Here is a 21,265-nt window from a genome sequence, read left to right as displayed (position 1 = left end):
AAAGCAGATCTGTAGTAGTTTAACTACAGACCTGTAAGCAAGAAATAACTGCTACTGTAAGCTGCTACTGTTGTTCTGCTTCCCAAGACCCCTCTCATTAAGAGGGGAGAGTATCAGGCAGCAGGTCCTTCTGCTGCAGACAGCCCCACAGTGAGCCCAGCTGTGTCCCAGCTGGAGGGAGCTGAGAGAAGAGGGGACCACAGGCCTCCTCCTGGCTCCTTGCCCACAGCGTCAAGTGATGCTGTGCATACAGACCCAAACCCTGTGCATAGCCAACCTGTCAAAGCATAGGTGACCAGGCCTGGCATGGTGGTTTACAACTATGGGGAGGAACCAGTCCTGCCCTATTGCAGCACTGAGACAACTCCAGCAAGCTGGCCTCGGCCCACTTGAAGACATCTATCACACTGCAAGGCATATTGTTCATTCCATGAACTGGCCCTATGGGGACCTAATCATCTTGGCTAACTGGACCAATTTTGGTGACTTATCCCTCAGCAGGGCACCATGGGGGGACTTCAGCAGGTTGTCTGTCCATAATGGTTTTGGTTGTCCCCCTAACTGCCTGAGATGCGGGTGGTTCCTTCAGCTACTACTTCAGCTTCAGCCTGTGCCCTTCTACGTGTGGCTACCATGGTGGACTCACCTCTCGGGTCTACGCTCGGGCCTCCTGCCTGCAGAGGAGCCTCTGGGGTCCTTGGTGCTGGTCCCAGGTTCTGTTTCTGCAAGGTCAAGAGAGTCCTGTCACACAACACGGCCCAGATACCCACTTTGATACCCACTGACTATGTGGCCTTAACTGCTCTGACCATCCATTTCCCCTGATCTGGCTCCTGCCACCACGCCAGCAACCTCCCTCAACACCCCACTCTGAGCTCTTCCAGGAACATCCTTCAGGCATTCACTCACATTCGTTTCTTCAATCAGTGAATATAACTGAGCACCTGCTATGAACTTGAGGTTGGAAAAACAGCATTTAAATACTGTTCAAAGTCAAGTTATCTCTGTTTCTCCCAACAGCCTTGCTCAAGCAGTTCCTTGTGTCTGGAATGCTCTTTTCTGGCTCTCACCTACTCTCAGGTACCATCTCCCCTAGGAAGGACACCTCCCCACCACCATCCCACAGGTGTGGCCAGTCACTGAAAGCAGATCTGTAGTAGTTTAACTACAGACCTGTAAGCAAGAAATAACTGCTACTGTAAGCTGCTAAGATTTGGGGGCTATTTGTTACACAGCATGATCACAGCAAAAGCTAACCAATACAAGCAGGCAAGTTCTATCTTCGAGCTTCAGGACTGTGACACTGTGAATCAACACTTAAGGTTTTTACCAGGGTGGGCCAGTGCTAAGCAGATGTACTCAGAAGAAGCAAAGCCTGAGATTGAGGGAGACCTGGGTGTGAGTCCTTGCTTTGTCATGAGGGATAGTATAAAGTGTAATGATTAAAAAACACATTCTCTGGAATCAAGTTGCTTGGGGTTCAAATCCCAGTGCTGCCACTTATAAGCCATGTAACCTGGGACTAGTTCCTTAACTTCTGGGCCTCAGTTTTCTCATCTGTGAAATGGAAATGATTCTAGTACCAGCCTCACAGGGGCATTATGTTGATTAAATGAGCTAATGTATGTGATGTGCTATTAGTTGCTACTTTTCAGTCATTGCGGGTGAGCTTGGCTTGGCAACTTTACTTCCAGAAACTTGTCATGTATCCAGCACACTCTGTGTTCTTTGGATTATTAGAAAGCCTAGCTAGCATGGTGTAGCTTTCTAGGCATCAAAGTCCTTCTTGGGCTGTCTCCATAGCAACTGCAAGCATAGACTCCAGAGTTGGACACATTCAAGTTCTAATCTTGTGACCTCGGGCAAGTGATTTCACTCTCTTTGCCTCAGTTGGCTCATCTGTAAAACGACAGCAATAACTTCACAGGCCTCTGCGGGTACTGTGAGAATCAAATGAAATAGTGTGTTTTTACAGAAGCACTTAGCACACGCCCCGGCTCATAAATGGTGTTACTGGCTATTCCTTGAGAGAGGTGACCTACTGGGAGAGCTGTCTGCTTCCAGGCCTCGGCCTGCAGGGAGAGTACGACCAGAGCACTCCATTCATGCCAGTAGGACCCTTTGAGCCTTTTCCCCAAGGATGGCAGAAGCCAGGCATGGAGAATCAGCAAAGCCCACCTAGTACCTCCTTCTCCTGTATCTCCTGGCTGTCTGGCTTGATCCAGAAGACCCATGAGGGCCCCCTTCCTTTGCAGAAGCTCCTGGTAGGAACCCATCTCTGCGATGGCCCCATCTGCCAGCACCACGATCCAGTCAGCCTGGGGCAGGATGTGGAGTGCGTGGGTCACGAGAATCCGTGTCTGGGCAGGGAAGGGGTAGAAGTTACACACATGTGGCTGGGCACAATGGCTCATGCCTGTAATCCCAACACTTTGGGAAGCCAAAGCAGGTGGATCACTTTAGGCCAGGAGTTCGAGACCAGCCTGGCTGACAGGCCTAAGCCCTGTCTCTACCAAAAATATAAAAACTAGCTAGGTATGGTGGTGCACACCTGTATTCCCAGCTACTTTGGAGGCTGAGGCAAGAGAAGCACTTGAACCTGGGAGGTGGAGGTTGCAGTGAGGTGAGATTGCACCACTGCACTCCATCCTGGGTGACAGAGCAAGACTCTGTCAAGAAAGGAGAGAAAGAAAAGAAAAAAGAAAAGAAAAGGAAAGGAAAGGAAAGGAAAGGAGAAGAGAGAAAGAGAGAGAAAAAGAAAGAAAAAAGAAAGAGAAAAGGAAAGGAAAGGAAAGGAAAGGAAAAGGAAGAGAGAAAGAGAGAGAGAGAGAAGAAAGAAAGAAAGAAAAGAAAAGAAGAAAGAAAGAAAAGAAGAAAGAAAGAAGAAAGAAAGAAAGAAAGAAAGAAAGAAAGAGAAAAGAGAGGAAAGAAAGAGGAAAGAGGAAGGAAGGGAACGGAAGGAAGAAGGAAGCGAAGGAAGGAAGGAAGGAAGGAAGGAAATTACCACATATGTGCTTGGCCAGCCTCCTGAGCTGGGGGTTGGGGTGGGGTGTTGTCCCCAGACTCAGAGCGTGGGACAACTCCCCTTCTTGTGCTCCTGCCACCTTTTCTTATAAACAGGGCGATGTCCAAAATAGAGAACACGAGGGGACTCTTTAAGCCTGTGTCTCAAAACAAAGAAGACAGGGGAGTCCCATCTGACCCTGGGTCAGTCATCCAAGGCAAAACTGGTACTAGTTAAACCACAGATCCATGAGCAAGAAACCCCTGCTGCCTTGTAAGCTGTGGGACTCTGGGGGGTTGTTTGTTACACAGCATTGTCACCAGCGCAAAGAGCTGACCAATATGAAAAGGAAGAATTGTGGACTCCAAGTGAAAGGGGGAGGGTGAGATACAATTTTGGGGTCAGGACTCGGATCCTAAGGGCCTTACTCTGCGCTTTGCCTTGCTGCCCTCTGACCACATATTCCACAAACTCTACTGTTCCCTGAGTAGCCCACCCAGGTCCCGATGACCTGGTTTGAAGACATGCTGCGCCAACGTGGGCATCCAGAGGGCTGGCCAGGGGGGTCCATCCCAGCAGGTACACAGCTGCCTTTCTGTAACACAGCCCGGGCCAGGCTCAGGCGCCTGCTTCCTGGCCTCCAGAGAGAATTCCATGCGCGCGCCTGTGCCCACAAAAGCGAACACTGGCCTAAGTCCAGCATCTACAGGGTGAACCTGAGGTGCCCAGGCCTGGCGCAGTCCAGGGCAACACCTGCCCAATCAGGTGAAGAGATTGGACAAAGAACTCAACATGCATATAATCACAGGAACAAGCCCAGCTACAAGGCACTCGCTCTCAAGACCACAATGGCTCATCCTTAACATGGATTCACTTCTCCCCCTGTACCCCCAGCATGACTTCCTGGGAGATTACACCCACACTTCCCCAATCACTACTGTCCTCCTCTTCTCACTCTCATGTTCCCTTGAGTCCAACTTCTGTTTCCCCCGTCTCCATGGAGACAACCTTCACTGAGGACACCATTCAGTATTCCCTATTCACCTCATCCAGTGGTAAGCTTTCAAGTCCTACACTTTTTTAATTTTAAAATTTAATTGTTTATTTTAGCTTGTTAATTGATATGTAATGAGGTTGTAAATCTTGAGGGGCACAAGTGATCATTTGATACCGTCTTAGGCGCAGGTGGTCCCCAACCTTTTTGCACCAGGCCGACCGGTTTTGCAGAGACAATTTTTCCACTGGACCCTGGGGGCAGGCGGGGATGGTCCGCGGGGATGGTTTCAGGGTGATTCAAGCACATTACGTTTACTGCCGCACTTTACTATCCTATTATTATTATTACTTATTACTATTACTATTATTGATTTTCCTTTTTTTTTTTTTTTCTTTTTGCGAGCATGGAGGTCTGGGCTCTGTCGCCCAGGCCTGGAGTGGCAGTGGCCGGATCTCAGCTCACTGCAAGCTCCGCCCTCCGGGTTTTACGCCATTCTCCCTGCCTCAGTCCTCCCGAGTAAGCTGGGACTACAGGCGCCGCACCTCGCACCGGCTAGTCTTTTTTGTATTTTTTAGTAGAGACGGGGTTTCACCATTGTTGACGCCAGGATGGTCTCGATCTCCTGACTCATGATCCACCCGCCTCGCCTCCCAAAGTGTCTGGGATTGACAGGCTTGAGCCACCGCGCCCGGCCTACTATTATTATTTTCAAGATGGAGTTTCGCTCTTGTCATGCAGGCTGGAGTGCAATGGCGTGATCTTGGCTCACTGCAACCTCTGCCTCCTGGGTTCAAGCGATTCTCCTGCCTCAGCCTCCTGAGTAGCTGGAATTACAGGCGCCCGCCACCATGCCTGGCTAGTTTCTGTATTTTTAGTAGGGACGGGATTTCACCATGTTGGCCAGGCTGGTCTCAAACTCCTGATCTCAGGTGATCTACTATGCCTCAGCCTCCCAAAGTGCTGGGATTACAGGCATGAGCCACTGCGCCCAGCCTACTTGTATTATTATTACATTGTAATGTATAATGAAATACACAACTCACCATCCTGTAGAATCAGTGGGAGCCCTGAGCTTATTTTCCTGAAACTAGACGGTCCCTTCTGGGGGCGATGGGAGGCAGTGACGGATCATCAGGCATTAGATTCTCATAAGGAGCACGCAGCCTAGATCCCTCACATGTGCAGGTTACAGTAGGGTTTGTGCTCCTGTGAGAATCTAATGTTGCCACTGATCTGACAAGAGGCAGAGCTCAGGCGGTGATGCGAACAATAAGGAGTGGCTGTAAATACAGATGAAACCTCACTTGCCTGCCCTCTGTCCACCTCCTGCTGTGCTGCCTGCCCAGTTCCTAATAGGCCACAGACTGGTGCTGATCCATGGCCAGGGGGATTGGGGACCCCTGCTGTAGACAATATGTAACGATCAAATCAGGGTAACTGAAATAGTCATCACCTCAAATATTTATCTTTTGTATTGTGAACACAACAATCCTTCTCTTCTAGCTATCTTGAAATACACAAATAAATGATCATTAATTTCCCTTGTGCACTATTGATTACTATAACTCATTCATTCTATCTAGGCCTTCTTGTCTTCATTCATTCTTTTTAAAATTATTTTTATTTATTTTTGAGACAGAGTTCCACTCTGTCACCCAGGCTGGAGTGCAATGGCTTGACCTCGGCTCACTGCAACTTCCACCTCCTGGGTTCAAGTGATTCTCCTACCTCAGCCTCCCAAGTAGCTGAGATTACAGGTGTGCCACCACGCTTGGCTAATTTTTGTACTTTTAGTAGAGACAGGGTTTCACCACGTTGGCCAGGCTGGTGTCGAACTCCTGACCTCAAGCAATCCACCCGCCTTGGCCTCCCAAAGTGCTGGCATTACAGGCGTGAGCCACTGCGCCCAGCCATTCGTTCATTCTTACATTCATTCATTCCACTAATAACTACTGCCTGGTTATCATATACTTGGTAGGGTTCTAGGTTCTGGGGAAACAGCAATGAGCAAAACAAAGTTGCTGCTCTCTTAATGGATCCATCATTCTAATGAAGTGGGGAGAGACAGGCAGTTTGTAAACAAGTAACATCAGGTAGAAAGTGCTATGAGGAATAAATACTGAAGCAGGTGGGGCCAGGTGCGGTGGTTCACGCCTGCAATCCCAGCACTTTGGGAGGCTGAGGTGGGTGGATCCCTTGAGGTTAGGAGTTCAAGACCAGCCTGGCCAACATGGTGAAACCCCATCTCTACTAAAAGTACAAAAAAAAAGAAAAAAAATTAGCCAGGTGTGGTGGCACATGCCTGTAATCCTAGCTACTCATGAGGCTGAGGTGGGAGGATTGCTTGAACTCAGGAGGTGGAGGTTGCAGTGAACTGAGATTGTGCCACTGCACTCCAGCCTGGGCAACAGAGTGAGACTCCATCTCAGGAAAAAAAAAAGGAAAAAGCAGGTGCAGGTGTAGGGTACACTAGCATTAGCAGGGTTGCTGTGGTGGTAGATAAGGTGGTCAGAAAAGGCCTCTCTGTGACAGAAGAGAGGGATGAACCCTGGGGACTCCTGGGAAGAGCTTTCTAGCAGAGGGAACAGCAGGTGCAAAGGCCCTGGGGTCAGAGTGTGCTGCGGGGGATCAGGAAATATCACAGAGACTCAGGTGGCTGGAGTAAAGCTGGGAGATGATGACGGAAGATGGGGCTAATGGATACCAGAGCCAGGTCACAGGGACCTCGCTAGAGATTATCACGACTTGGGCTTTGACTGTGAGGTAAATGGGGAGATCACCTGAGGTCCGGAGTTCAAGACCAGCCTGGCCAACATGGTGAAACCCTGTCTCTGCTACAGATACAAAAATTAGCCAGGTGTGGCGGCATGCGCCTGTAATCCCAGCTACTCAGTAGGCTGAGGTGCGAGAATTGCTTGAACGTGGAGGTGGAGTTGCAGTGAGCCGAGATTGCAGCACTGCACTCTAGCCTGCACAACAGAGCGAGACTCCATCTCCAAAACAAAACAAGACAAAACACTACAAGTGGTGGGCTGGATTTGGCTGGGGGTCACAGTTTGCCAACCCCTGTCCAATCCATAGCTCCAGATGCATATATCCTGTTTCTTGAACTTCTCTCTCCAGACCCTTTGGTGAGGCCCAGAGAGGGGAAGCAATTAGACCAACGTCACCCAGCAAGGCAGGGCCGAGTAAGACAGGAGTCTAGGTCTTCTCACTCTCAGCTGTCAGAGAGCCCCTCACCGCCAATCCCTGGCACAACTCCCTGCCTCTTTCTTTGTGTCTACTTCTACTTATCGATTAGTGATTATATATTGAGCACTCACCACGTGCTTGATCCTGAGCTGAGCCCTTTTCTCCCCCGCTTCCCTGACCACTGCCCCATTTCTCCATCATACTGCCCACAATGAGTTAGGAAACCAAATGACCCCCAACTGCAATGTTTCCCTGTCACAAAAAGACCTCGAAACTCTCACCTGCTCCCCAATTGAAGTGTGGACTCCCTCGGGGAAGCTGTCCACATCTGGCCGCAGGGCGCAGGCCTCTAGGACTCTCTCCAGCCAGGCTGGCTCCAGCTCCTGCCCGAAGCACACATTCTCGACCACGGAGGTGTTCTGCACCCAGGCCTCCTGGGGCACGTAGGCCACAGCACCCTAAAACACAACTTACTTTGGTCACAGGAGGATGATGGGGACAGAGGTGGGATAGCTTTTGGGGAGCAGTGGGAGCTGGGCTCTCAGTGGTGGGTGGGAGGTGGAGAGAATCGGTGAAAGTGAGCTTGGCTGGAATGGGGAGGGATGGGAAGGCAGCGAGGAAGGGGGACTTTCAGAACGGGGACATCCTAGCCGACGGGTGGGGGGTGGTCTCACCTTGATGCTCATGAATCCGTCTACCTTTGACAGCTCCCCAAGGAGGGCGGACAGCAGGGAGGACTTCCCTGCCCCCACTGGACCGACAACAGCCAGCAGACAGCCCTGGGGCACGGTGAGGTTTATTCTGGTCACGCAAGAGGGGAGACATGACATGACCTTGGTTAGGGTTCGACCCGCCTCTGTGAGGAAGGATGAGCCCCAGATGCAGCCGGGCTTTCCTGCTCTGGGAGTCTCCAAGAGGACCTGTGGGGACCGTTCCTTTTCCCAGTCCTTGTCTAGCTATTTGAGCAACCATCCTGTGCACATCTCTGCATGTACACACGCACACATGCACACAAAGCGTGCACATATGCATGCACATTTGCACACTCATACAAGCATGCTAGCGTGCACAGCAACACACAATGTGGGCACACATCCACACACACACACAAGTGCATGCACATACCCAATCAATCCATACTCACATGCGTACAGGTGTGCACACATGCACACCATGCACACACACGCCTGCATGTCAACCCACATTCAAACACACACAGAATTGACTATAGCCTGAGGGTTTCACCAGCCTGGCCTCCTGCTTTGGCTCTTGTAATAAATAGGCTCTTCCCTCCCTCCCTCCCCTTGCTCTTGGTCCCACCCCACTCCTGTCCGTGTCTGCAGCCCATCCTCCACCCAGTGACCAGAGGGATCTGTTAAAACCCAAGTCAGATCATGACACTTCCCAGCTAAACTGCCAGCTCTCCCATTTCACTGAGGGTCAAAGCCAAAGTCCTGACGATCATGAACGACGTCTCCCACCTCCTGCTCGGCCTAGACCATGCTGACCTCCTTGCTGTTTCTTGAACACAATAGGTCAGTGGTTCTCACCTGGGGGTGACTGCATCCCTCAGGAGTCATTTGGCAAGATTTAGAGATATTTTTGGATGTCACAACTGATAGGGGGTGCTGCTGGCATCTAGTGGGTAGAGACTAGGGGTCTGCTAAACATCCCACAATGCACAGGACAGCCCCCAACAAAGAAGTTTCAGCCGAACGTATCAACCGTGCTGAGGTTGAGAAACCCAGGTCCAGGCACCCTCCTGCCCCAGGACCTTTGTAAACACCATTACCTCCACCTAGAAGGCTCTTCTCCCAGGCCGGGCATGGTGGCTCATGCCTGTAATCCTAGTCCTTTGGGAACTGAGGCAGGTGGATCACTTGAGGTCAGGAGCTGGAGACCAGCCTGACCAACATGGGTTTTAGTAAAACCCATCTCTACTAAAAATACAAAAATTAGCTGGGTGTGGTAACATGCGCCTGTAATCCCAGCTACTCGGGAGGCTGAGGCAGGAGAATTGCTTGAACCCGGAAGGTGGAGGTTGCCGTGAGCCGAGATCATGCCACTGCACTCCAGCCTGCGTCACAGAGCAAGACTCTGTTTCCAAAAAAAAAAAAAGACAGCTCTTCTCCCAGACGCTCCTTCCTTATGATCTTGGCTTGAATGCCAAGTCTTCCGTCACCAGACATGGCATCGTGCTCTGTCCCCTTGCTCTGGCTTCCTGTTTGGGCCTCACCTCTATCAGCATGTCACCCCAAGAGAGCAGGACCCTTGTCTGTTTCCTTCACCCTATCCCCAATACCTAGAACAGAGCGGGGCTGATAGCGGGGCTTCATCTGTCAATGAAGGGAGTGAATGACAACCAATATGAACACTGCCCACGGCATATTCCTTCCTTCTCAGGGAGTTTCAGGGCTGGCTGAGACTTTTGGCCACACAGACCAAGCCATAGAGTTGGGGGCTGTAGGTGATCATGGCCTCGGACTGATATAGAAGGCACAGAAGTGAGCACAGCTGATGGGGCTGAACCTTGGGGCTCCTCTTGGCCAGCCCTCCCTTGGCATCATCTTGGTCAGCCTGGGAGCAGAGGGGTGTCTCCCCGTGATAGGGGAGGCTCAGATGCACTGGTCCCCATCTGCAGGAGATACTGGTCTATGCTGTGCAGGTCCCCACCTGCAGGAGGTATAGGTGCATCCTGGGAACCTCCCCGGCAGAGCCCCAGCCCAGCCTAACCCACCCTCCAGTCCCAGGCTGGAAACCTGCACCACCTCTCAGAAGGTGGCAGGAGCCCCACACATCTTCTCCCTGAAATCATGAGGCCGGTTACCACGGGTGTTGTTCTGTACCTGTGGAGGCAGGGAGGGCTCTCCTGGGACCAGGCGAAGGTGGCATTGCGTATGGTGATGCAATCCTTCCCGGCAGCTGCGGGGCACAAGAGGCCAGTTACAGGAGACCCCTGATCTGGCTGGCCTCTGCGTTGGAGAGGCCCCCAGGCACTATCCCCACCAGGGACAGAGGCTGCAGGAAGAAATCTCTCCCAGTGAACGAATTTTCCTGCTACTCACTGGCTTGTGTGTGACCCTGCAGGGTTCTTATTCTCTCTGTGTCCCATGGCTATATAATCCAGGGGGAGGCAAACCGTAGCCCAGAGACCAAATCCTGCCTGCTGCCTATTCTTGTAAATAAAGTTTTATTGGAACACAGCCACATCCATTCATTTCTATATTGCTTTGAGCAGTTGTGACAGAGACTGTGTGGCCCCCAAGCCTAAAATATGCACAATCTGGTCATTGATGGAAAAAGTTAGTGGACTTCTGACATAAATTATCATCGAACCCCAGCTTCCCAGAGTGAAGGGGGTGTTACCAATTTCACTTCCCAGAGTGAAGAGGGTGTTATCCATTTCACTGTGGCAGGCACAGTATCTCATGCCTGTAATCCCAGCACTTTGGGAAGCAGAGGTTGGGGGGATCACTTGAGGTCAGGAGTTCAAGACCAGCCTGGTCAACATGGCAAAACCCTGTCTCTAGCAAAAAATACAAAAATTAGCCAGGCGTGGTGGCGGGCATCTGTAATCACAGCTACTTGAGAGGCTGAGGCAGGAGAATTGCTTGAACCCAGGATGCGGAGGTTACAGTGAGCTGAGATTGCGCCACTGCACTCCAGCCTGGATGACAGAGCGAGACTCCATCTCAAAAAAATATATATTATTATTAATTATTATTATTTCACCGTGACAACAAGTGTAATTAGATTAGTGGTTCTTGATCCTTAACACATAGTTAGAATCGCCTGAAAGATTTTCTAAAAATCAAAGCTCTCATGGCTTAGCCCAGATCAATTAAATCCATCCTCACAATTAGCTGCTACGATGATTAACATGCCCATTTTGGAGATGGGAACACTGAGGCTCAGAGAGACGATCTACTTGTCAGGATCACCCAGCTAGTCAGTGCTGGGGCTGGGATTTGGACCTGGGCAGTTCAATGCCACAGGCTAGGCTTCTAACCACTGTGTGGGTGTTTTCCAGGTACACAGTTTGCCCAGGTTTTCAGTATAAGGGGGAGGGTGGCTTGGCCTGTGGGGTAACAAAAGGATGGGGTGGAGGGGGAAGCCCAGGTAACTTGAGCTTGGTGAGTCTCATCATGCAATGGTGCTTGAAATGTTGCTATTTTCTAGCTTGATCAGAATGTTGCCGTGCTTATCACCTTGGACTTTCTGCATGAGGACACGGATCTGGTCTGTTACAGGAGTCCCCAACCCCCAGCCACAGACTGGTACCAGTCTGTGGCCTCTTAGGAACTGGACCACACAGCAGGAGGTGAGTGCAGGGCAGGTGAGTAGAGTGTCATCTGTGTTTACAGCCATGCCCCATCACTCCCATCACCGCCTGAGCTCCGCCTCCTGCCAAATCAGCAGCAGCAATAGATTCCCATAGGAGCGTGAACACTTGCGAACTGTGCACGCGAGGAATCTGGGTTGCGTGTTCCTGATGAGAATCTAATACCTGATGATTTCTCGCATTCTCCCATCACCCCCAGATGGGGCCATCTAGTTGCAGGAAAACAAGCTCAGGGCTCCCACTGATTCTACATTATGGTGAGTTGTGTAATTATTTCATTTTATATTATAATGTAATAATAATAAAGTGTACAATTGGAATGTATTTGAATCATCCCCAAACCACGCGCCTCACCCTGGTCCATGGAAAAACTGTCTTCCACAAAACCAGTCCCTGGTGCCAAAAAGCTTGGGGACTACTGTGTTAGAGTGTTCCCTGTTGTACACCCAGGATGGCACCAAGTGGGTGCTTGATGAGTGGCCGCTTAACGGCTAGCAGAAAGAACGGAAGCACGGTGCCTGCTTCCAAGTGACACGCAGATGGCGTGATCTGCACGTGCCATCCATTGCGCGCAGCCCCCATCTCCCCCCAGTGCTGATGCTGGCTTGCCATTATGGGCTGGGGCAGCCCCCACATCCCCCATCCCTCCCACACCCCTCCTGCCAGACTCAGCACTCACAGCCTCCGGAGGAACTTGAGTCCACGGCATCAGGGTCAACTTCTTCCAGGCAGAGGAAGGCGACCAGGCGGTCAAAGGACACCCGGGCCTAGGAAAACCGAAGCCCCAGGTCACCCAGCAAGAAGAGCAAAGAACTCCAGCTTTGGGTGTCGGTGTCTCAAGATGTGTGGCAACAGTTTCCTATCTACCAAGCTCTCTGCACATAGCTCTGTGCACAGGAGGTGTGAGGACAAAGCTTTCTAGTTCGTGGGAAACGATGCAACCCCAGTGGTGACCTTGATGGTGGCGATCTCCCACCTCCTCGCTCCTACTAATCAGTGACACTGGAACAAGCCAGCTGCCATTCTGTAGACAAGATCTGGGAAAAGGATGGTGGCTTTTCCAATAAGATTATCAAGTCATTATGTGGAACAATTTCAAATGTTGTCCACCTGGGGGCGCTCTCCCAGTCACAAACCCATCTTTGGGGAAGAAAGAGACCAGTTGTTAAAATAGAGATTAGGTCAGGTGCAGCGGCTCATGCCTGTAATCCCAGCACTTTGGGAGGCCAAGTGCAGAAGGATCACTTGAGGCCAGGAGTTCAAGACCTGGAGAACATAGCAAGACTCATCTCTACAAAAAATTAAAAAATGAGCTGTATGTGGTGGCCCATGCCTGTAGTCCCAGCTACTCAGGAGGCTGGGAGGTGGAAGGATCACATGAGTCTAGCAGTTTGAGAATGCAGTGAGCTGAGATTGCACCACTGTACTCCAGCCTGGGTGACAGAGTCAGATGCCCCTGTCTCAAACATACAAACAAACAAACAAACAAGGCTGGGCACAGTGGCTCATTGTAATCACAGCACTTTGGGAGGCCAAGGTGGGCAGATCACCTGAGGTCGGCAGTTCAAGACCAGCCTGGCCAACATAGTGAAAACTCGTCTCTACTAAAAATACAAAAAAATAAATTAGCTTGGCATGGTGGCATACACCTGTAGTCCCAGCTACTTGGTTGACTGAGGCAGGAGAATCACTTGAACCCGGGAGGTGGAGGTTGCAGTGAGCCGAGATCATGCCACTGCACTCCAGCCTGGGTGATAGAGTGAGACTCCATCCTAAATAAATAAATATTTATTTATTTACTTATTTACCTCTGTTCTTGCCCCTACTTGCCTCTTTTCCAGCTCCATACCAACCGTCTCCCTCCCACTCTGTCTTCCCTCTCCTCTGCAAATGGCAGGCGTAGGGAAGCTGGAGCCAGGTGTAGCCCACGCACTCTCCCAGGATGGCTCCAGCCCCTGCACCCACCTCACCTGGACGAGGGAGTGGATGGAGAAGGGCAGGAAAGCCTGGGCCTTGTTGAGGATGTTGAGAACCGTGAGAGTCACAAAGGCTTTCTCTGCATCCATAGCATTCTCGGCCACCAGAGTGTGGACAGCAAACACCACCAGTGCGACCTGGGGGTTCGGGGGGGGAACACATGGGGCCACAGTGAGACACGCAAGCATGGATAAGGCAGCCCAGGCAAGCTGTGGTGCCTGCAGCGTCCATGTGGCCCACCTGCCATATCCGCCATGTGCTTCCCTCCATAGATTCCACTCCCAATCCTGCTAACACACGTCCTCTCCTCAGTCATAGGCTACGCAAGGTCCTTCCAAAGACACAGCGCATTGCTAAAGGCGATGAGTGTGCAGCCCCGTGGCTCTAGGCATCACTAGAGCCTAGGGGAGAACCTAATGCCTCTAGGTTCCAGGCATTGGGAGACAGCAGAGATTCTGATCTTGGCAGCACTGTTGTTATTCTAGACATGGTGGAACTTATGATTCTAGAGTCCCTTGGAAGATGACTCTACAATTGCAGCAGGAGCAGCACTTGAGGGCTCTAGGTGTTGGTGCCATTTGTAGTCCTTTTATTTTTAAGATGAAGTCTTGCTCTGTGGCCCAGGCTGGAGTGCAGTGGCATGATCTTGGCTCACTGCAACCTCTGCCTCCCGAGTTCAAGTGATTCTCCTGCCTCAGCCTCCCAGGTAGCTGGATTACAGGCGCCCACCACCACAACCGGCTAATTTTTGTATTTTTAGTAGAGACAGGGTTTCGCCATGTTGGCCAGGCTGGTCTCGAACTCCTGACCTCGGGTGATCCACCCATCTCGGCCTCCCAAAGTATTGGGATGACAGGCATGAGCCACCGTGCCTAGCCTATATATCAAAATTTTTAAAGTTGTGGTTTAGGAAGGTTGTTCTGACAGCAATCTGATGTAAATTACAGAATGGCAGGACAAGGATCACGTCCAGTGACAGGGTGGCTATGGACATCTGCTGGCCAGCATCAGGGAAGACACTCAGACCCAGGATTCTAACTCTGCCGCCCCTCCTGCACCCTCCTGCCCGCATCAGTAGAAGCCTGGAATTCTCTGAGAGTTCAGCAGACTCTATCAGCCACTGCCACCTTTGCTAGAATAATGTGATTAATTCGTTCTTGCAGAAGACAGCAGGGACCCTCAGAGAACAGGATCCAGAATGAGTGGGTTTTGACGGACAGGGTGGTAGGATCTGGGGAGCTCCATCTATCTCACCCTGTCCCCAACCCTGCACTCCTTCCCCAGTGCTGCTCAGATAGAGACTAGAGTGACGTCACCAGAAACGTAGACACTTGGAAGGACACCAGTGACACAGAGAAGAGGAGGCCGGAGGTCCGCAAGGCGCCCAGCTCCTGGCCTCGGATGCCCAGGACTCTGTCCAGAAAAGCTCCCTCCCAGCCATGGAACTTGATGGTCTTCGAGTTCCTGAGGATGGAGCTGGTGAGCCGTGCCCGCAAGTCCTTCTGCCTCATTTGCTCTTCCTGGGATCAGAGGGAAAAAGAGAGATGAAGACAGGGACAGATGAGAATTCTTCCCTGCACCCTGACAGCCACCCTTCAGCAAATCCCATTCATCTTGCCAAGCTGCGTCCCAAACCTGTCTGCCTCTCAGCGTCTCAGTCCCTCAGTCCTGGTCCAATCACCATCATCCTGTACCTGGATTTCTGCAGGATCTGCCCCCAAGACAATGCGCCCCATGGAGGAAGCCTCTGATGCCCGGAGAACAGAGGCAGCCTGAGCCCACCTGGGTATGGCACTGTCAGGAAGGCTACCTGGAGGTGGTTGATGCCCAAGTTACATCTGTTTTTTTAACCTTTTACATTTTTTTGTGGAGTTGGGGTCTCACTATGTTGCCCAGGCTGGCCTCGAGCTCCTGAGCTCAAGTGATCCTCTGCCCTCAGCCTCCTAAAGTGCTGGGATTACAGCCTGAGCTACATCTTAAATGACCAGGAGGTGGGTGCTGAGCAGGCAGAGGATGGGGGCATGGAGCTGAAGAGGGAGGGAAGGGATTTGAGAAAGGGGGGCAGCAAAAACTCAGGCACAGGGAATAGCATGACTCAGAGGACACTCAGTGTGGCCAGAGGAGCACGTGAGCAGGGTCACTTGGCGCTTTACGGTCAGGCAGAGGAATTCAGGATCTCCTGTGCTTCACCATGGGCTGGGGGCGGGGGGTGTCATCAGAGGGGCAGCTGCCTGGAGAAGGTTTTTCTTTTTGAGACAGAGTCTCGCTCTGTCGCCCAGGCTGGAGAGAAGTGGTGCAATCTCGGCTCACTGTAACCTCCGCCTCCTGGGTTCAAGCGATTCTCCTGCGTGAGCCTCCTGAGTAGCTGGGATTATAGGTGCACACCACCACATGTGGCTAATTTTTGTAGTTTTTAGTGGAGACAGGGTTATGCCATGCTGGCCAGGCTGGTTTTGAACTCCTGACCTCAGGTGATCTGCCTGCCTCGACTTCCCAAAGTATTGGGATTACAGGCGTGAGCCACCGCGCCCAGCCTAGAGTGTTTCAGAGGAGGCCACGCAGGAAGATGGAGAAACAGCCCAGGTGACAGACGGACGTTGGGACAGCTGGGCCAAGAGAGGAAATAAGTTCCTTCCCTCCATCCCCCATCCCTCCCTCTCTCTTTCCCACCTTTCTTTCCTTTCTTCCCTATCTCCTTTCTTCTGTCCTTCCCTTTCTTCCTTCCCTCTTTCCTTTTCTTTCCTTCCCTCCCTCCTCCTTTCTTCCTTCTCTCCCTCATTCCTTCTTTTCCTCCCTCAATTCTTTCCTTCCCTCCTTCCCTCTGTCCTTCCTCCCCTTTCCTGTCTTTCCTTCCTTCCCTTCTTTTCTCTTCTTCCCCTCCCTCCTTCCTCCCCTCCTTTCCTTCTTCCCTTCCTCTCTCCTCCCCTTCTTCCCTCCCTCCTTTCTTCCATAGTTCACAAAACTTATTGAGAACCTTCTGCCTGCCAAGCACTAACTAGAAGCTGAGTCTGCCACAGAGAGTGGCCTGTGCTGTTGCGAAGCTTCCAGTCTAAGGAGAACAAGGCCATCAACCCCTGCCAGGTGCTTCCTGCGGGGCCCTGTAGGATGTGGGAAGTGCTGTGCCGGGAAAAAAAAGCAAAAATGAACCCAGGGCAGACAAAGGAGAGGCTGCTGCTGGGAGGAGAGGGAGGGACGTGCTGTTTCCTGGCGAGGGAGTTGACTGAGGGTCTTTGGGAGTGAGGGTGATCCAGGCAGAGGGAACAGCTAAAGCGAAGGCCTGGAGGGATGTGTGAAATCCGGCAGGTTTGAGGATGGGGGATGTGGGGGAGAAGGTAGGGAATGGAGGGAGAAGGGTGGAAGGTGAGGTTGGAAGCAATGAGGGCAGTTCAGGGTGGGCCTAGTGGGCCGCTGTGGGTTTTTGGCTCAGTCTGAGGAAAATGGGGCCACTGTGGGTCTGAGTAGAGGAGGGGTGCAACATATTTGGTTTGCACAGGTTTGCTCTGGCTGGGAGTGGAGAGAGGCTGAGAGCAGAAGCCGGGAGTGCGCCGGGGGCTTGCTGCTATGACCTGGGTTAGAGACCATGGGGTTTGGAGAGCCTGCACTGGGAAGGGTGACATTCTGGATGCATTCTGAAGGTGACGCCAAGCAAATCAGCTGACAGATGGGATGTGGGAGAAACAGGCATTGAACTGACCCAGGGCCTGTGGCCTGAACACTAGAGGGACGGAGCCACCGTCCACGGAGATGGTGATGGGGGCGTGGTGCAAGTCTGCGTGATGGGCAGCTCATAGACGACAAGAACAAAGCCAGACATGTGGGCTCGCACTCAACTCTCCCCTCCCCATCTCCCACACCAGGACCTGTGGCTTCCTCCCTACTTCCTGCCTGGTCCGCCCCTTTCCCCAAAGCCGAACCTGATGGTGGTTCCTCTTCTTGGTGATGAAGAAATTCAGAGGGAGGAGGCTCAGGAAGACAGCGATGGCAGTGAGGGCAGAGGGGCCCAGGAGCTGGGGACAGAGGGGGCAGGATGTCAGGAGATCCCGAGGAGCACAGCTCTCAGAGGCATGTGAACCAGAGCGACTCCATCTTGAATAGGGGCTGGGTAAAATGAGGCTGAGACCTACTGGGCTGCATGCCCAGATGGTTAAGGTATTCTAAGTCACAGGATGAGATAGGAGGTCGGCACAAGACACAGGTCACAAAGACCTTCCTGATAAAACAGGTTGCAGTAAAGAAGCCGGCCAAATCCCACCAAAACCAAGATGGCTACCAGAGTGACCTCTGATTGTCCTCACTACTACACTCCCACCAGCGCCATGACAGTTTTCCAGTGCCATGGCAACATCAGCAAGTTACCTAATATGGTCTAAAAAGGAAAGGCATGAACAATCCCCCCCTTGTTGAGCATATCATCAAGAAATAACCATAAAAATGGCAACCAGCAGCCCTCGGGGCTGCTCTGTCTATGGAGTAGCCATTCTTTTAAATCTTTACTTCCCTGAAGAACTTGCTTTTGGCCTGGCGCGGTGGCTCATGCCTGTAATCCAGCACTTTGGGAGGCCAAGGCGGGCAGATTACCTGAGGTCAGGAGTTCAAGACCAGCCTCACCAACATGGTAAAACCCCGTCTGTACTAAAAATATAAAAATTAGCTGGGTGTGGTGGGCACCTGTGATCCCAGCTACTCAAGAGGCTGAGGCAGGAGAATAGCTTGAACCCGGGAGGCGGAGGTTGCAATGAGCCATAATCGCGCCACTGCACTCCAGCCTGTGTGCCAGAATGAGACTCCATTTCAAAAAAAAAAAGAGAGAAAAAAGAAAAAACAAAACAAAAAGCTCGCCTTCACTTTATGGACTCGCCCTAAATTCTTTCTTGCACAAGATCCAAGAACCCTCTCATTGGATCTGGATCAGGACCCGTTTCCTGTAACACAACTGCCCATCCCGAGGGCGGTGAGACTTGGGTCTTAAGATGGGGATGTCAGGGAATCTGATAAGGGCAGCCACCAGGTCCCAGGGATCTGGGCTCATGGGGGTCTGCTGTGACAGGAGATGCCTGCTGAAGGTGGGATCCTTCAATGTCAGGGAGGGGAATGGCCCTCTGACATGACGTGGAGAGGGTTATATTCAAGACAGATCGTGCACACACACGAGTGGGACTGGGGGGTGTTCCCAGCCACAACGGTAAAGTTGAGACCTATGGAATCAGGACCTGGTTCAAATCCTGACCCTGACACTTGTGAGTGTGGCCTTGGGGCAAGTCACCTCCTTAAGGTGTAATTCCCTTGTCTGCAAAATGGGAATAGAGTTGTTTTCATTTGGCATTTTCTCTTAATTACGTTTAATTATTTTCCCAATCTTCATTTCACCCCTCATGAGGGTTGTCAGATTTAGCAAATCATCATACAGGATGCCCAGTTACATTTGAAGATAAAGAGTGAATAAGGTTTTAGTCTAAGTCTCGTGCAATATTTGGGACATACACTGAGAAATTCTCCCGTTTGTCTGAAACTCACACTTCACTGGATGTCCTGTGTTTTCCCTGGCAACGCTGCTCCCCAACCAACGTGGTGATTTTGGGATAGTTACCTTCCCCCTCTCAGCTTTGGTTTCTGTATGTGGATAATGTGGAAGTGGGGCTAGAATAAGTAATTTTAATAATAATAATAATAATAACTTGCTGTGACTTTCTGAGATTCCTTCACAGATTATTTGGACCCATTCTCTTGACGAACCACACCCCAACTCCAGTCTGTGTGCCTCAGTTTCCCCCTCAGTCCTTAGGAACACTATTTACTTTTTTTTTTTTTTTTTGAGATGGAGTCTCACTCTGTGACCTGGGCTGGAGTGCAGTGTCGTGATCTTGGCTCACTGCAACCTCCGCTTCCCAAGCGATTCTCCTGTCTTAGCCTCCTGAGTAGCTGGGATTACAGGCGGGGGTGGTCACCCTGCCTGGCTAATTTTGTATTTTAGTAGAGATGGGGTTTCACCATGTTGCCCAGGCTGGTCTCGAACTCCTGACCTCAAGTGATCCACCCGCCTCAGCCTCCCGAAGTGCTGGGATTACAGGTTTGAGCCACCCCGCCTGGCCTGGGAACACTATTTTCTTTTTCTTTCTTTCTTTTTTTTTTGAGGCAGAGTCTCGCTCTGTCGCCCGGGCTGGAGTGCAGTGGCCAGATCTCAGCTCACCGCAAGCTCCACCTCCCGGGTTTATGCCATTCTTCTGCCTCAGCCTCCTGAGTAGCTGGGACTACAGGCGCCCGCCACCTCGCCCGGCTAGTTTTTGTATTTTTAGTAGAGACGAGGTTTCACCGTGTTAGCCAGGATGGTCTCGATCTCCTGCTCGTGATCCGCCCGTCTCGGCCTCCCAAAGTGCTGGGATTACAGGCTTGAGCCACCGCGCCCGGCGGGGAACACTATTTTCTAACCTTGGGCCAGTTTGTTTCATGTATGCAGCAATGGCGCTACCTAGTGGCTCAGTGGAGAAGTGCCCAGAGGGTAAACAGCAGCCCACAGCAGGGGTTGGAAAAACACTCAAAGGAATGTGAGCGGAAGATGAACATCTCTGTCTGGGGGAAGAATGGTATCATTAAACTATAGCAACCCCAATGTCCACTCCTGCTCACCGAGATCTCACGGTGATGTTAGGAACTGTCTACCAAGAGGCAGGAAAAGTAATATGCAAAGTAACATGGTGCATTACCTATGGATGTCTTGTTGGTCTCATCTAATTTTTTTTTTTAACAGAGTCTCGCTTGGTTGCCCAGGCTGTAGTGCAGTGGTGTGATCTTGGCCCACTGCAACCTCCGCCTCCCAGGTTCAAGTGATTCTCCTGCCTCAGCCTCCCTAGTAGCTGGGATTACAGGCACATGCCACCACACCTGGCTAATTTTTGTATTTTCAGTAGAGACAGGGTTTTGCCATGTTGGCCAGGCTGGTCTTGAACTCCTGACCTCAAGTGATCTGCCGGCCTTGACCTCCCAAAGTGCTGGGATTACAGGTGTGAGCCACCGTGCCCCGCCTGGTCTCGTCTGATTTTTAGCAGCGGTGGGGTCAACCTGATCAATTGCCCTGAATTTTCCCATGTTCTTCCTCTCTCCCTCTCTTTCTTCCTAATGATGACATTTATGTACTGCTCATCAAGCACTGAGTGCCTTATGTTGTAACTGCTAAGCACCTACCTATTGTTTGCAAGGCCCTGGAATACAAGGTGAAGGCATTGGAAAAGGTCCTGGCCCCTAGTCCTAGCAAAAACAACCATATGTATAAGCATTCGATTTTTTTTGGAGTATTCAACAATTATGATCAAAATGCCATTAACAGTTTTTACAAGGCCAGGCACGGTGGCTCATGCCTGTAATCCTAGCACTTTGGGAGGCTGAGGTGAGCAGATCACCTGAGGTCAGGAGTTTGAGACCAGCCTGGCCAACGTGGTGAAACCTGGTCTCTCCTATAAACACAAAAATTAGCCAGATGTAGTGGCACATGCCTGTAGTCCCAGCTACTCAGGAGGCTGAGGCTGGAGAATCGCTTGAACCTGGGAGGCGGAGGTTGCAGTGAGCCGAGACGGCCCCACTGCACTCCAGCCTACGCGACACAGTGAAACTGTCTCAAAACAAAACAAAACATCTTTTACAATTTTTAGAAAGAGCGTCTTGCGGCCGGGCACGGTGGCTCAAGCCTGTAATCCCAGCACTTTGGGAGGCCGAGACGGGCGGATCATGAGGTCAGGAGATCGAGACCATCCTGGCTAAC

The 21,265-nt window shown here is 51.4% G+C and overlaps 1 protein-coding gene across 1 annotated transcript in view; it reads right to left on the bottom strand.

Annotated features, from left to right (window-relative positions):
* The window catches only part of ABCC6 (ATP binding cassette subfamily C member 6), a 77,248-nt gene that overhangs the window by 26,680 nt on the left and 29,303 nt on the right, over positions 1–21,265 (bottom strand). Inside the window, exons 11-19 of the mRNA XM_017871707.1 lie at positions 17,427–17,519; positions 14,829–15,032; positions 13,506–13,649; positions 12,215–12,302; positions 10,040–10,115; positions 7,868–7,994; positions 7,475–7,651; positions 2,186–2,360; positions 647–722 (exon numbers count right to left, since the gene is read on the bottom strand). Of these exons, the coding sequence (XP_017727196.1) occupies positions 647–722; positions 2,186–2,360; positions 7,475–7,651; positions 7,868–7,994; positions 10,040–10,115; positions 12,215–12,302; positions 13,506–13,649; positions 14,829–15,032; positions 17,427–17,519 (1,160 nt within the window). The remainder of the gene's footprint in view (positions 1–646; positions 723–2,185; positions 2,361–7,474; positions 7,652–7,867; positions 7,995–10,039; positions 10,116–12,214; positions 12,303–13,505; positions 13,650–14,828; positions 15,033–17,426; positions 17,520–21,265) is intronic.

This window comes from Rhinopithecus bieti, unplaced genomic scaffold (genome assembly GCF_001698545.2).
Source record: "Rhinopithecus bieti isolate Rb0 unplaced genomic scaffold, ASM169854v2 scaffold_6876, whole genome shotgun sequence".
NCBI lineage: Eukaryota > Metazoa > Chordata > Mammalia > Primates > Cercopithecidae > Rhinopithecus > Rhinopithecus bieti.
This window is presented reverse-complemented; position numbering and strand designations above follow the sequence as displayed.